The sequence below is a fragment of the Alosa alosa genome, chromosome 1, assembly GCF_017589495.1.
Source record: "Alosa alosa isolate M-15738 ecotype Scorff River chromosome 1, AALO_Geno_1.1, whole genome shotgun sequence".
Taxonomy (NCBI): Eukaryota; Metazoa; Chordata; class Actinopteri; order Clupeiformes; family Clupeidae; genus Alosa; species Alosa alosa.
Genome location: NC_063189.1, coordinates 29,427,058 through 29,442,900, shown reverse-complemented (window position 1 = coordinate 29,442,900; position 15,843 = coordinate 29,427,058). Strand labels below are relative to the sequence as shown.

At 42.1% G+C, this 15,843-nt stretch overlaps 1 protein-coding gene across 3 annotated transcripts in view; it reads left to right on the top strand.

The window, feature by feature from the left end:
• The window catches only part of stk11 (serine/threonine kinase 11), a 48,718-nt gene that overhangs the window by 30,994 nt on the left and 1,881 nt on the right, over positions 1-15,843 (top strand). For 2 of the 3 annotated variants that reach the window (XM_048239492.1, XM_048239498.1), the window contains exons 9-10: positions 1,123-1,322; positions 13,772-14,031. In XM_048239492.1, coding sequence (XP_048095449.1) covers positions 1,123-1,322; positions 13,772-13,971 — 400 coding nt within the window. In that variant the 3' untranslated portion in view covers positions 13,972-14,031. Of the gene's footprint in view, positions 1-1,122; positions 1,323-9,830; positions 10,009-13,771; positions 14,032-15,843 lie in introns of those variants that run through there. The other variant, XM_048239505.1, reaches the window with a different exon arrangement.

Here is a 15,843-nt window from a genome sequence, read left to right as displayed (position 1 = left end):
ATGTTAACGTTGCTTTATCATAAACTGTACTGACTGTGTAATCTCCATGTACAGTCAATGGTTACTCCATGTTGAGATAGCATACATTCAGATTGAGATATTTGAAAACCGCAAAAACTAATAAAACCGACTAAACATGCATCGACTATTAGGGGAGCTGTTTGCTAATCTTCACCTCAACGACTAACTTAGCCTACCGTTTACAGTAACGTTAATGTAGCTGCAAACGTTAGCATGTAATTCTCTGTACGTATTTCTGTTGTTAGCTGATTAGTATTCACCATACTAATTTCTCACAGTCTGTAATCAACATAATAAGCTCTCTTAGACGTATTTAAGAACAACAATAGACAAAAAAACTTTTCAGTTGATACACAACACTTACCAGACAAGAACAAACCGAAGACTGTTGTTTGTGCTGTTTAGCTAACTCACAGCCGCTAAATTCATCCAGCCAGCTAGCCTTCGGCGCCTATGGTCGACCTGTGTTGTGGAAAGGAGAAGGGGGCGGGTTTAACTCGCTGAGTGGGCGTGCCTGACCGCGACTCCTCTTCACTGCGCATGCTTCAACTTCTGCTGCGCAGCCGCACTTCAAATTGGTTGCAAGTTTTCCAAGATGGCGTCGACTCGGCGGCTTCAATTCCATAGAACACTGCTGAATGCAACCACACTGTCCAGTTCTATATATACAGTCTATGATCCGTCCCATCCGACTTCCTTCACTCTCTCTGCTTCCTTTGCTCTCTCTCTCTACCTCTCTCTTTCTCTACCTCCCTCTGTCTCTCACTGCTTCCTTTGCTCTCTCTCCCTCTCTGTGTCTCTTTCGCTACCTCCCTCTGTCTCTCACTGCTTCCTTTGCTCTCTCTCCCTCTCTGTGTCTCTCTTTCGCTACCTCCCTCTGTCTCTCACTGCTTCCTTTGCTCTCTCTCTCCCTCTCTCCCTTTCTCTCTTTTCTCTCTCTCTCTCTCTCTCTTTTCTGAATTCGACCTGTGCTTTATTGGTATGATATAGGTATGGTACATTGTACAATGTTGCCTACATGTTCCAAAAAAACATGTTTTTGCAGTAAAAGTAGCTGCTAAAACTAAAGACCCCCCCCCTCCTCCTCCCCCCTCGCTGTAGTTGGGTGCGTAAGAAACACCCTCCGTCAGAGGCTCCGGTGCCCATCCCCCCCAGCGCGGGTGGGTCTGACCCCTGGAGGAGCATGAGCGTGGTGCCTTACCTGGAGGACCTCCACGGCTACGCCGACCAGGACGATGACGACGAGCTCTTTGACGGAGAGGAGGATGACATAATTTACACTCAGGACTTCACAGTACCAGGTACTGACATATACATTCATACACGCATGCTCAAACACACACACACACTCGCACATACAGAGACACATGCACATACACTCAGATGCGCACACACACACACACACACACACGCATGCTCAAACACACACACACTCACACATACAGAGACACATGCACACATACAGAGACACATGCACATACACTCAGATTAGGCCTGGGCGATATGGACCAAAAGTCATATCCCGATATATTTAGGTTGAATATCGATATACGATATATATACCGATATTTGTTCCGCAAAGTTAGAGCTGTAAAATGATATGTTCAGTCAAATATGAGTACCGTATTTTCCGGACTATAAGTTGCACTTTTTTTTCATAGTTTGGCTGGCCCTGCGACTTATAGTCAGGTGCGACTTATATGTGACCAGGCATGGCAAAACCAGGCACATGTCTCCTCAGAGACATTTTGAGTCATTCACAGATTCCGAAAGTGTAGTTTCAAAGCTATCCAATGGTGTCTCACTCATGGAGATCTGGTAATATTTGAATAAGTTGTAGCCATTTTAAAGTATACACATCTCAAAGCTACAAGCTGAGAAATGCTAATGACCCATCGAAACTATCTGTAATGGGTTACAGAACCAGCTAGTAGCAATGGATAAAGTAGTCTAAAACAGACATGAGATCACGTTTGCAAACCCTGTTATTTTGAATGAACACCCAGTGCAAGGCACCAAGTTGGCAATGGATTTAGCAGGTTTAGCAATGGATAAAATAGTCTAAAACGCGAACTATACAAACATGAGATCACGTTTGCAAACCCTGTTAATTTGAATGCACACACGATAAGGCACCCTGCCATCAGTCAAAACAAGACATTCTCGCATTATTCAAATTAATTGCCCACCGAAACTATCTGTAATGGGTTTTGGCTAGTAGCCTATGGTGCCAATAGATAACGACAGTAGGCCCTAATTAGCTAGTAGCAATGGATAAAGTTTCTAACACACAAACTTTATTCCCGTCAAATGTAACTGTGGAAATAGCATCTGATATCTTACGATCTAGTTCCTTTGCTGCCAGACCTAGAGATTCTTCCTCGTATTAATTATCTTCGGCTAAGGTCAGCTCTAGATTAGGGATGTTCTCCAATGTAATGAAGTCGCCTTCATCATCAGATTCAGGTCATCTTTAGGACTTCAACTTGCACATTCTGCAAAAAACCGAAAATAACTAATTTTGAAGAAAAAAAAACCCTTCAAAGACGTTTTTCGCGACTTGAGCCTGGTTTTGCCATGCCTGGTCACATATATGAAAAAATATATAATTGAACATGCTTTTAAATGTTAATTCATATTAACTGACCCTACATGAAACATTACTGTCTAGCCGCGAGAGAGCACTCTCAAATGCACAAGTTCTGTGCTCTTTCAGTCAGAGATTAGTGGTTGCGCTATGCCTGAAAAACACGTGCATACCTAAATCCTTAAATTACCGTTATGGCAAGAATTCTGTTTGGGCCTCAGATTCGGACAAATAAAGGCAAGTAATAGTTTTGTTTCAATTTAACTTATAAAAGAGCTCTTCTTAATATTTTATATTGTTGGTTGGTTTAATATTGTTGCCAATGAAAAGTCATTGTCTTACACCATGAGTCTCTGACACGTTGCTCTCAAGCTACCAGTTGCATGCAGCCCCCGCTTGCCAGAGGCTGATGCAGTAACCTACATTTAAACACAATTGTTGCTGCCAGGCATCAGCCTAAGAATTTTATAAAAAAGTAAATCATGCTTAATTAAAAAATTACTCAATTTAGGCTGAATAAGGTTTCCATTTCAGCACAACTCACATTCCATGACTAAATGAAAGCAGATGCCTTATCTCGCAATAAGCAGATGGAAATCCCAATACCCTTTCATACATGAAACTTAATAGTGAACCATCAAATACCGCACAGATTTCAGTGGTCATCAGTCCCAATATTTAGCAATATAATCAAACAGTAAGCCATGCCCCAAATAAAGGTGCTGTGCTTTATGCCTTCAAATAAAAGACCCCAGTCGTGAATTTGAAGATTTCCACGATAGTCTCCTAAACATTCCTCACCCGTTATCTAGACATGCATGAAAACATTTGAAAACAAAACTCACTGCCATGTAGGCTAATATTTGATTGCTGTTTTGCTACTAATTATCTTTCACGTACTGAATATGCACACTAGAAAGTGAAAGTAGGCCTACTATGCGCTCCGTGTCAATCTGTCTGTTCACATCCGCAATCGATTATAACATTCCTCAAATGGAGAACACATCCATGTTCTCTCGCGTTACAGGCTGTCATGCTTCTGTGTTTACAAAATTCCTGACGGTTCCTGATCTCTAAACGTTTTGTTTTCCTTTCCTGTCGATCACGGTTGATGTAGAAGCACCTCCCAGGCTATAATTTGACTTCAGCGATGAGAGAGGGAGAGAGAGGGGCAAAGTGGTCCATGCGCGTGTGTGTGTGTGTCTCTGCATGGGGTTCAATTGAAGTCAGAGTTGTGATAGTATATTTTTACTACCATATTTCTCTTAAGACTCAATCAGGACGATGCAAGATCAGGATCCAGGCTTTATTCTTTTCAATGAGGGGCCAGTGGCCCTCAAGGGAGAGAAGTACATGTTTGTTTCACCCCATCATGGATTTCACCAGATTCTCAGTATTCTGACTTCTCAGTATTCTCTGACTTCTCTGACTATACAGAAACAGTCTACCTTATTTAAAGTTACACACATAGAGAAGGAGTGACCTCTAGGTCCAACCCAGTTTGAATATGCAATAGAAAGGGAGGATGAGGATTAGGCCTTCATCAGGTCTGGTCAGCTTCTATTGTCTTTTAATTAAAACTACCCCCTTTCCTGGGAAGTCCTTCAGAGGCTTGGACACATGCTGTTCTACAAACATTAACATTTCACACCTGGTGATGGGCAAAAGGCATCTAGACAGGCTTTCATTGAATTCTAATCATTCAAGGATAAACAATGGATACACTGCATACAGACCAAAGACACACACAGGGTACACACAAAAATCACAGATGACCATAAGAAGTACGCAGTATGTACATTTACAGAAATGACTTTCAGTTGGTGCGTCCAGTCAATAGTCCCGCATTCAGGCCGCTCCATTATTAGATTAACGTTATCAGACAGCGCTGTAACATGTGTGGGAATGTGTGGCTATGCGCATATTTTTTTCTCTCGCCGTCTCGGAGGTGGCCAGCCAAGCAATTGTTCTGCTGCTAGCTTGTGCCAATATATCGTCCAAAATGCTTGATTGTATTGCATTCTCCACATTTTTAGCTACATTTTCATGTACCACATCAGCATTTTTGTTCAGTGAATCTTTTGTAAATTGCTTCACAATTAGCGCGGGCACTCGTCAGCAGCCTTCGGCTTGCCTCTTGCCACTATTCACTCCTTCGTCTTCATTAACATTCCCTATAGAATTCTCAATATTTTTGGACTCTGTGTCCAGTTATATCTGTCTGTTCTTGGTCTTGGATTTTGTGAAATAAATGTCTAAATATCACCTGCTTGCTGCAGCTTTGGTCTGCCCGTCCTATTAAAACCGGTCTGTGCACGTCTTGCGCATGTTTTTCTCTCTCGTGGGCATTTAATCTGCTGCCGGCTTGTCACTCCGCATCGCCCAAAATGCTTGATTGCATTGCATTCTCCACATTTTTAACTAAATTTTTATGTACCACATCAACATTTTTGTTCAGTGAATCTTTTGTAAATTGCTTTACAATGGCTGAAACGTGCTTATGGCACTCCATACATATAGCGTGGTTTTGTTGCTCATCTAAAAATGTGTATCCAAACCATCTCCAAATTATCGAGCTACTACTTTTTCTTTTACTAACCAAGAGGCTCCCCTCCGCACGCTCAGACATTGTTGCTTTCTCCATGTTTAGGGCAGCCGTGGCCCACTGGTTAGCACTCTGGACTTGTAACCGGAGGGTTGCCGGTTCGAGTCCCGACCAGTTGTTAGTCTGTACAATACACAAATACATCTGCTTTATGCCGCAGAATTATGCACTTGGATAGCCTATAGAACGGGCACATTTTTTGGAGAGAACGCACGCAAGAATCTGTAGGCTATTTGTGGCTGGTTACCAGCAAACAATGTTTAATGCATTAACTCAAGACGTCAAACATTTTCTAAACAATACAAACAGAAAGGATGCAGCAGGCAGCAAATGTAGAAGAGTAATTTCCCGTGGAAGAACAAAATGCTGAATGAAGCCCAAATTTATGAAGGCATATCTGGCAAGTTGTTATTTTTTGAAGACGTAAATGGTTGGGCTATAGGCCTAGTTTGCAAGAAGGAGACATAAAGCGTGAGCATGCCACACTATCCACAGCTGTGGTAGGGGGGGGTAGGAGGATTACTGTTAGCGGGATTTATATAAAATTCTTCAACAGAAGGCCTGCCTCGAATGCAGGCTTGTGGTTTGCGCAGCCTACAGTAAGTAGGTCTAGTGAGTTAGGAGTCCTCTAGACTTCTTTTCAGCTATCTCAGAGGTGGAAAGTTGCGTTAAGTTGGGGGCAGGGCGGGTTAACAATTCATAGACCCTTGGGAACAAATGTCTGATGGCCCCCCTGCCCCCAGCCAACGTGAATCGGGCGGTCAGTTAATAGGCCTATCGTGAAGATTTGTATTGCCATTTAAGGCACGAGCGCATCTGTGAGGCCAAGCCTCACCAAGTAGCCCGTTTGTTTACAACTAACATTACATTTAATTAAACTGCTTATAGGCTATGCCGAAATAGTTTCAACATTTTGAATATCAGTGTCAGGTGAATTAGGAAATGCCTTATGGCTGAAAGCTGCTTGGGATCCCCCCCTGTCAAGCAATAACCATACAAAAAGTTAAAAACAGATGACATGATGCGCATCACTGACATAATGCGCAAATAATATAGCCTAGATATTCCAATATATTCGAATACATGTGTTTATTTTAGAGGGATATTGAACGTCATTTTTTGAGCAATTTTGACAGCCCTAGTCCACTGTAGGCTCATGTCGTCTATTAACACCTTCCACTAACCCCGGTGAGTGGGGGTCGCTATAATGCGTGTGAAATAGGCTACTCAATGGTGCTATGTGAAATAGCCTTAAAATCGTTCCGGTGTTGTGTGCCTTCTGGTTTCTCCACCTACTGGTTTCCTTGCGCGTGCATGCGCTGCAGCAGTTGTCAGACATTCACAAACAAGTTGTTTTAGGCGGTTTGAAGTCGCTTTTCATACGCCATGGCCGGCTACATTACAGCCACTTTCGGACAAAAGACATGTAAAAACATATGTTTTGAAAACTAGCATTAAACTGGATTCGATCCTGCAAAAGCAACACCGCAGCGTGACTCTCTCCATCCTGATTCCCTACTCTTTGAGCCAACTAATCACGTTGAATCAATTAACTATTGTAGGCTACCATTAATTAATAATGTAGGCAACACCCAGGTAACATGTTGTCCAGGCTATCTGAAACAAGGGGTTGCCTCTCATCTACAACAACTGGTTACGTTGGGCTGCTACAGTCGTCAGTGCACTGTGCACAGTAGGCATATGCTACTCTTTGTGGTTGATCAACTAAAAATAAAAGATGTATTTGGTGATGACGTTATTGTAGGCCTAGTAGACCTAAATTCTGAGAAATTAAATGGTACGAAACGATCTACATAAGCGCACCAGACCGCCTGATGTCTTCAAGGGTTGAATGAAGGGAGTTTGCAAAATTAGTGTATTTTTCAAGTCAATAAACATTCTTAATTTTTGAATGTCTTTGTCAGGGAACATCTGACTTTTAAAACCATAGGCCTGGTAGTTAAACTCAGACAAGGAGTTATAAGATAAAGGCAATACTATTTGTGTCACCTAATGCAGTTCAGTGAATTAGCAAGATACCATCAGAAGGCAACAATCATAAGGCACAGTCTTGGCGTCATCTCTCCCCCCCGCATAAAGCTGTCTGCGTGTTGTAGGCTAGATTTGCGTGAGTTCTTTCTATCTGCTTACTTTTTTGTGAGTTCACGACCACCTAGTCTATGTTATAGGCGTTCTATGAGGTACCAGTGTTTAGCTGTGTCACAAAACAATAAGCTTTGTCAGACTACTTTTAAAATGATATTCAGGGCTGTATACATTTTAAACATTGGGGCTGAAGACCCGACAAAAGCCTTTATGTTAATTCTTCAGGTGGGAAGTGTCAGGAATTTTCATACGAGAGACGCTCTCATTGGTGGTTAGTATATGAAATAGGGAATTGACAGCAACATATCCAATCACATTATGAGAGATGCTAAATTTAACATAAACTGCGATGTTTGATTTTAAATTAATGTAAATTTAGCGGGACTGTAAGCGGTCACACGTGGGTGCTCGATGTTTTCAGTGGGTGCCGAGAGACGGAGCATCCACGGTATCGGCCCTATGACAAAAGCGTATCTGTGGTTGCATCCATTACAAACAAACATGCAATGTGAGCGTCCGGGATTGGGAAGAGCACTAAATGCTCTACTGAATAAGCACAAAGTCAAACCTTTAAATGAAAAACACTCTTTAATAATCAAAAAAATAAACCGCTAATGAAGTAAACTTGTGACCATCAAAAATCGTTTATAGCCTGTAACTCCGTGATAACAGGGCGTAACAGGAAGGCATTTGGCTGAGCAACGGAGGTTAATATGCTCTATATTTTGTCCAAATGATGTCTGTCTATCATCGTTGCACTTCGGAGAAAACCAGAATGTTTAATTTGTCCCATGTTTCTTCTCACGGCAAAACGGGATTCACTTTCGCAGTTAACCAAATATTTCTTTATTAGGGCAGGGCAGGCATATTTCTGGCTATTAAATTATTTCTAAACTAGTCTGCTAAGGTTTGTAGTGAAGTCTGTGTAGGGTTTTCCAGGCTCCATTTCTTTTTACGAGACATCCTGCTCACTTGAGCCATCTACCGGTTGTTTGGGTTGTTGCAGCGTCACACTGGGAAAATACAAATTAAAGTCGCGTGATACCGCGTGATCCCACGCGCGGACCGCGAGTGAAGCTGGCCAAGTCGAAGCACTGCCCACTGTATGCCACGCATGTCAGATGAAAGAGGAGACACAGAGCTATCATTTGATACCAAGTACATCCTTCTGGGTTATAAAACAGACGAAGTTACAGCAAAATAATAACTTCATATACCTGGACTTACCCCACGTTTTTGTGGCAAAGCATATGTTTATAATCCAACGCCATCGTGTGTTTCTCTATGGCAAAGCATGTTCATAATCCGGTTTTGAGATAGCAAATTTCTACATGGCATCCAGTTCAAGGCTCACATTGCATCCCAATTTGTTCAACAAAGAAACACCTTTTTTGCCTTTACTTTGTTCATGGCAATGCAGTAAAAAGTTGAGAATCATTATGACTGCATACCATAGGCACACATGCTAACACGCAAACTCGGGTCAAGTCAGGTCAGATAAGTTCGTGTCACAGATATGGAGCGCAGAAAGGTAATTTTTCATCACTAAATAAAAAATGGCATGTATTTCCATAAATCACACACCACATATTTCTGTAAATGGCTCAGCCCCAGAGTATCCCTCCAACATGGCAATTATATTGCCCGATTCAGGACAGTCTGCCCTACACACACATGAAATGCATGTAGAGCTATGAGCTTGCTGTGGTGAGATACATGTCAAAATATAAGAATTTTTATAATATGCTTTTTATATTTTAATTCTTTTTAAAAAAATCAAGCTAATACTAATACATGAAATGATTGCAGATCTGGATAGCCTAGACTCTGCTGAAAAAAACAATATGTAATATGTGTGTGTGGCACTTACAATGACCAGAATAAATCCTTATGACTAAGGTAGTAAAAATGGGTTAATCACACCTGACAATTAAACGGAGCTGTGGCTGTTTGTGATTTTCACTGATTCTTGAGAGCAAGGAGCGGGATATTTGCACCGCTCAGCTCCGTTCACTAGCTCTGATTCGGAGGCATATCACATACATAAAGATTATAAAAACTGATTATTTTTCGATTCATGGCACGTTTCTTATTTTTTTAATGCGTTCTGCGGAGAAGGGAGACTGGCGTTGGTCACGGTTTGGAATGAAAGGGAGAAAACAGGACAGAGTAACACGGTGGACTACTTTTTTTTTTTTTACGACGTAGGCAAGTTAAGGCGGCAGGCCTGTTTTGCCAAGGCGGCCGCCTTGACTGCAAAGTGCTGCGGGAAACCCTGATGTGTTCTAGAGCCAGTGCAGTCATGCGTTCTGGAGCCAGTGTAGTCATGTGTTCTGGAGCCAGTGCAGTGCAACCAGTGCAGTGATTCTTTGTGTGTCTTTGCTCTGATTTCCCATCAAGTAGGAGCTGCCCAGTGATTACACAGACAGGCAGACAGACAGAGGCTAGCCAGGGTAGTCACAACCCCCTTTCCCTCCCACTCTCCCCTACATCCCACCCTCCTACCTTCAGCAGGAAGTCCAGACCAGCATGCAGCAGTGTTTCCAGACAGGGCCTGATGCAGCAGTGTTTCCAGACAGGACTTGATGCAGCAGTGTTTCCAGACAGGGCCTGATGCAGCAGTGTTTCCAGACAGGGCCTGATGCAGCAGTGTTTCCAGACAGGGCCTGATGCAGAACCCGTTATCTGTGTACGTCTGGAGCTTTACACATTCTCATATTAAACTTCACATAGTTCCAGTGTGTATTAAAAGACAGCAACCTTTAGGTTAAGTTCTGTGCCTTGTATATTGTGTACATTAAGCAGGCCTATACTCTGCAGGATAGCATGTGTACATTAAGGGCTATCCTCTGCAGGATAGCATGTGTACATTAAGCAGGACTATCCTCTGCAGGATAGCATGTGTACATTAAGGACCACCATATGCAGGATATCATGTGTACATTAAGCAGGACTAGGGTTGCAAAATTCCGGGAATTTAAAAAGTTGGAAACTTTCCATGGGAATTAACGGGAATATATGGGAATTAACAGGAATAAGCGGGAATTAATGGTAATAAACTGGGAATTTTTAATATGGCAAGTTAGTCTACAGGGAACTTAAATGTAGTGGACAAAACTCCATCTTGCAGTCTAATATTAGTTAAAACAACCTGATTTAATGCAATTTCAGTCGAATTTCTACCCTGCACAAATGTCAATCACATGCCTAAAGCAATCGGCATAGGCTGCTAGACATAAAGGAAACCTATGGTGCGTTCATATGCATGGGGAAACAGGGTTCCCGCTGATCCTTAAAAAGTCTTAAAAAGTATTAAATACAACTTTCGGTTTTTAAGGCCTAAAAGCGTCTTAAATTGTCTGGGATGTCTTGAATTTTCAAAAGGGAGGTATTAAATTTGCGTATGGGACCGCCAGCGAGAGCAAGAGAGCAAGTGTCTCCATCCGGTTTCGTGTATTTAAAAAGCAATTGTATAAGTTACTATAAGGCTACGGGAGGAAGTGTAGTGGTTGCAGAGTGAAGATGTTTTTCATGGGTGTGGAAAGGTGTGAAAACGGTAATAATACAGCATGTACAAATATGCCTGACATTTTCGTGGTGTAGCCAAGGCCTGAGAGATACGCAGGTAGCCTACATGAGCGGTAGAATGAGCGGGAGAAAGAGTGGGTAAGCCAGTTAGCGATAGGTTGGCCATACGTTCGAGTTTAGGCCGGACATATGTATTTTAAAAGCCCTGTCCGGTGTCCGGCGCAGCCTCAAGCCGGACGCTCATTTGTCCTCCTTTTTGGAGTTGCGCTTGGCATCTAGAATCTTTGCTCGGACGCAGCATTGTTTCACAAACTATGCGCATAATTTGACCAGCAGTCTTCACGTCCAGTGCTTTTGTCACTCTTCTGATAATTTGCTGCACAATTTATGAAGGAACCACGGACTGATAGAAAAAGAAAACAAACATTTTCGCAATTTAGGAGGAAATACTGTACATGTTAGGTTGATCTGTTTGCATTTTTCCAGCGTGTGTTGCTGGCCTAGCCTAGGGAAGAACATATCTGTCTAAGTTATAATACCTGTAATATCTGTCAGCAGCTTGCTTGCCAGCGTTTCCCACTAGGCCTACTTCGCAAAAGCTGTGAAATATAACCACATAATTTTTGAATGTCGGCGACTGGCTTCTGGATACATAAAAAAAACGTGCATTCATAATACGTGCGTGCTTGAGATGAAACCAGCAGTTTTCAGCAGGGTCATGCGAGGAGGACCTGTCTCTTAATTAATTTAAAACAAGTCGATGGTTTTACAATGTTTCAGTCAAGCTTTGGTTGGTTTAGATACAACTGGTATGCAAAATGTAAAGTAGTGGATTAACTTTAATTTGCTGTGCTGCATATGGGACAATAGATGCACATAAATTATATAAAAGGCCTATTAAAATATTTAAATTTAGCTTAGCTTAGTCTAACTTGGAGAAAAATATTGAAGGGAATCCAGTCATCTCTGCAGGATAGTATGTGGACATTAAGGACTAGGACTATCCTCTGCAGGATAGTATGTGGACATTAAGCAGGGCTATCCTCTGCAGGATAGTTTGTGGACATTAAGCAGGGCTATCCTCTGCAGGATAGTATGTGGACATTAAGGGCTATCTTCTGCAGGATAGCATACGCGCCAGTGTGCATCAGGCAGGAAAGGTGATCAGGTCTCCTGTGTCAGTCAAGGGTTTGGATTGTTCTGGAACCTGAGACTGAGATGGCGAGACTGATTGAGCAAAACAAACCAGGCATGAAAGGGGCAGATCATCAGGAAAGCAGTGAAGGACAAATATAGAGAGATGTGAGGCCTCACCTCACCCATTACATCAAACGCTGCTCGCAGCACAATGGTTCTGTGTGTGTGTGTGTGTGTGTGTGTGTGTGTGTCGCTCTATTACATTAGCATGAAGAAACTGCAGATTTCTATTTATTCTGTCTGCAGCTATCCAAACTATGTAAGCCGATCCGTCACACACAGTCTTCTGAAGTTTTTAAACACGCCTCTCTCTCACTTACAAAGCACACCTGAACAACATACGCATACACCTCTGGAGCACATCTCCCTACTGGAGCGGGGTACGAGGAATATCACATCTACTGTAACACAATTAGTAGGCTAAAGTCAGTACGAATTGCCTCCAAAACAGCACATTTCATCCACAACATTGTGTATACAGGGCTAAAGTTTCACCTAGGGTTTTCTGGATGGTGATATAGTAAAAAAAAAAAAACAATACAAAACTAATCTGCACACCAAAATGAATTTCGTCCTGATAATTGGTTTACGGTTGACTAAAAGGCACTCGGAGATCGCCAACCTTTGCCAAGGCCAAATGTGAAATTCTGAAAGTGGACCTAGGCTAAATATTTTGAGCAGCCCAGTGATGGGTGTTTCAATTTCCTTTCTTTGCAGCATATAGATTCATCTTCTTGATTGTTAGCAGCCAATCTAAGTACAATTCTTAGAAAGCAATCAGTAATTCACTAGCCTGGAAAACCCAGACCCTGGTAATCAAGAAAGATTAAGGGTCTGGCCACGAATAATGAAAATGGCACCAAGGGGTGGCATCAAGCATGCATTTGAAAATCTCACTGCACGCAGTTGGATCACACTACAAGCAATGTTTACTGACTGATTCTGGACTTCGACGCAATTGGATAACACTACGACCAATGTTTACTGATTCGTTGCAGCTGTTGTCATCTGTTTAGCTCGCCTCAAGGCCCACCTATATCAGATACACCGATGTGATTGGTTCCTCGCGATGCAAGGGGTAAAAGTAACATGCATCATTACTCATTGCCAGAGAACTCTGGATACTCTAGTAATTCACACCAGTCAGCAGGTAATATAATAAATAAAATAAAAATATAATATAATAAATATATGTATATCTAGGAGTAGGCTATTGTGAATGTGAAGGGATAGCCTATAGCAGATGGCCTTAAGCCTCTAACCACTGTAGCCATATGTGTATTTCTTCTCAAAAGAAATATTTAATAGTAATGGATTGAAAGTAGGTACACTCTTAAAACGAATGTGTCGAAAATAACACAACTTGTGGTTTTCAACACATCTCTATGTCCAGATAGGGACAACACAGTTTGTGTTGTTTCTACCACATTGCTTTTGTTATACTGTGTGTGTACTTTTTTTATGGCAAACTTTTTTGTGTTATTCTTCACAAAATCAACATTTTCAAAAATCGGACTTTGTGTGTACGGCCTTAAGAGTATGTGAGCCTTGTAAACTTGTCATCTCGCCAATTACTCTTTTCAAAGTATTTGAATCATGTAAGGTTGCTGTGTTTGGATCCCAATAAAACCATTTGTGTGCATCTCTCTCTTGCGCTCTCTTTCTCTCTCCCCCTCTCTCTCTCCGTCTCTCTCTCTCCCTCTCTCTCTCTCCCTCTCTCTATCCAGGGCAAGTTGCAGAGGACGGAGACGAGGAGGTGGCGGGTCGAGGCCGGGACTTGTCTAAGGCTGTGTGTGTGAACGGCACGGAGGGGGCGACGCTGAAGCCCAAGACGGAGCGGAGGTCCAGCTCCTCGTCCAATCCCTCCCGCAAGGGCCTGTCTACGGCCAGCAAGATCCGCAAGCTCTCCACCTGCAAGCAGCAATGACCCGCCACACACACCCTGCCTGCCACACACACACACGGCCTCAACACACAACTCCTATCGGTCAGTACTGTGTGTGTGTGTGTGCGTGCTTCTGTTGTCACTTGGACATTAAAACAGGAAGTAGGAAGATAACTTATCCTTAGTGGATGTGCATGCATGTGTGCGTGCAGGGCTGGCGCAAGGCAATCCTGCGCCCTGGGCATAATAGGAATGTGTCGCCCAGGGTTTTTGTTGTCCGGTAATTGCCGGACATTGGCCGGGGAAAAAATGAAATGTCCGACAAAATTAAATCTCTCCGGTCAAATTGTCCGATTGAAATTGGCTAATAATTTCATCTTCCTAACACAATCTGAATTTGAGAATAAGCCTAAAATGTAGGCCTATAAGAATAGCAAGAATACATCCTTTGGCTATGTTTTAATTTAAAGGCACAGGCTCTACCGTTTAAAGGTTATTAAGCAACACGCATACTTTATGCTGCATTTCAAATAAAGTGCACGCTTAAAATGTCTGTTAAACAACGAATGAATGAGTTCAAGCATGACCAGGCCCAGGCAGACTAGCCTTAAAAGCTTTTTTCAGAGGCCAGGCGCGATGGATGATGGTAAATCAATTACGCCTGAAGCCTCAGATGTCTGGTCAGCTCCACCACCACCATAGAAAAAGTGTCAGGCGTATCTGTCAGAATCAGTGACGTTGGGGATCTTGGTACAGTTCTACAGAGCGGTCATTGAGAGTGTGCTAACATCCTCCCTCACGGTCTGGTTTACCTCTGCGTCAGCCCGTGCAAAGGCAAGGCTACAAAGAGATACAACAAAAGATTAAGTGAATTCTGGAACTATTTTGGATACATCGTGGATAGTGAAGGCGAGCCATCAGGTACACAGAGGCCCGTTTGTAAAATATGTTTCAGAGTCATTCAAAAGCAATAGGCTAAACATAGAACTTGGCTAAGCACCCAGCAGACATATCCCAACATTTTTAAAGGGTTCAAAGAAGGACAGGTTAAGGAGTAGGCTATAGAAAACACCACTACATGATTAGTGCCAAGTTCATCTCTTCAGTTTTAGTCTAGCCTAACTGAAACGAGTATGGTTTTCTTGGATAAAGCGAACCTTCCTTCATCAGTGAATTTTGACGAGACATAACGACTGAACATATAACTTGATGAAAACGCAATGTTCACGCTAATATAACTTGCAAACGATTTATTTAATATTCGGTCAGTACTATTGGTAATGTTTGTCATATGGCATGCAGACTGCAATTTGTTTAATAGTTATTGCCCAGATGTAAGATAGGCTACCCGAAATGCGCTAATTAAAGCCCACAGCATATAATAGCCTACCACTGAAGCTTGTTGAGTCCTAATAATAATAGTGGCTTATTGTTACATGGTAGCAAATAATGTTATTAAAGAAATATACATAATGTACACATATATATTGCAACAGGTAGCCTAATGGTATAGGCCTATCTGACGAAGACCTGGTTGGAATGTCGTACTTGTACACTGGTACCCTTTGCAACTGTCAAAGAAATCCCATAAACATGCGAAGGCCTAGAGTAGCCTACATCAGATGGCCTAAAGATTAGGCCCCTCTGCATAGCATTCAGTGATTTGCATGCAGTAATTTCAAAACTAACCTTGATATAGCCTACTTTGGCTATTTAAAGGTATTTAATTGCCAAAACACAACACAATGTAAATTGAACTATAACAAACAATAAAGGACTTAATCACACACAAATTCCTATTTTACTGACTATAAAAAATAAATATGTAAGAAGTTTAGAACACAGAATTGACCTGGACACTACAAAAGTGCACCAAATTCAAAACAAATGACTCTATACACTTGGAGGAGGTCT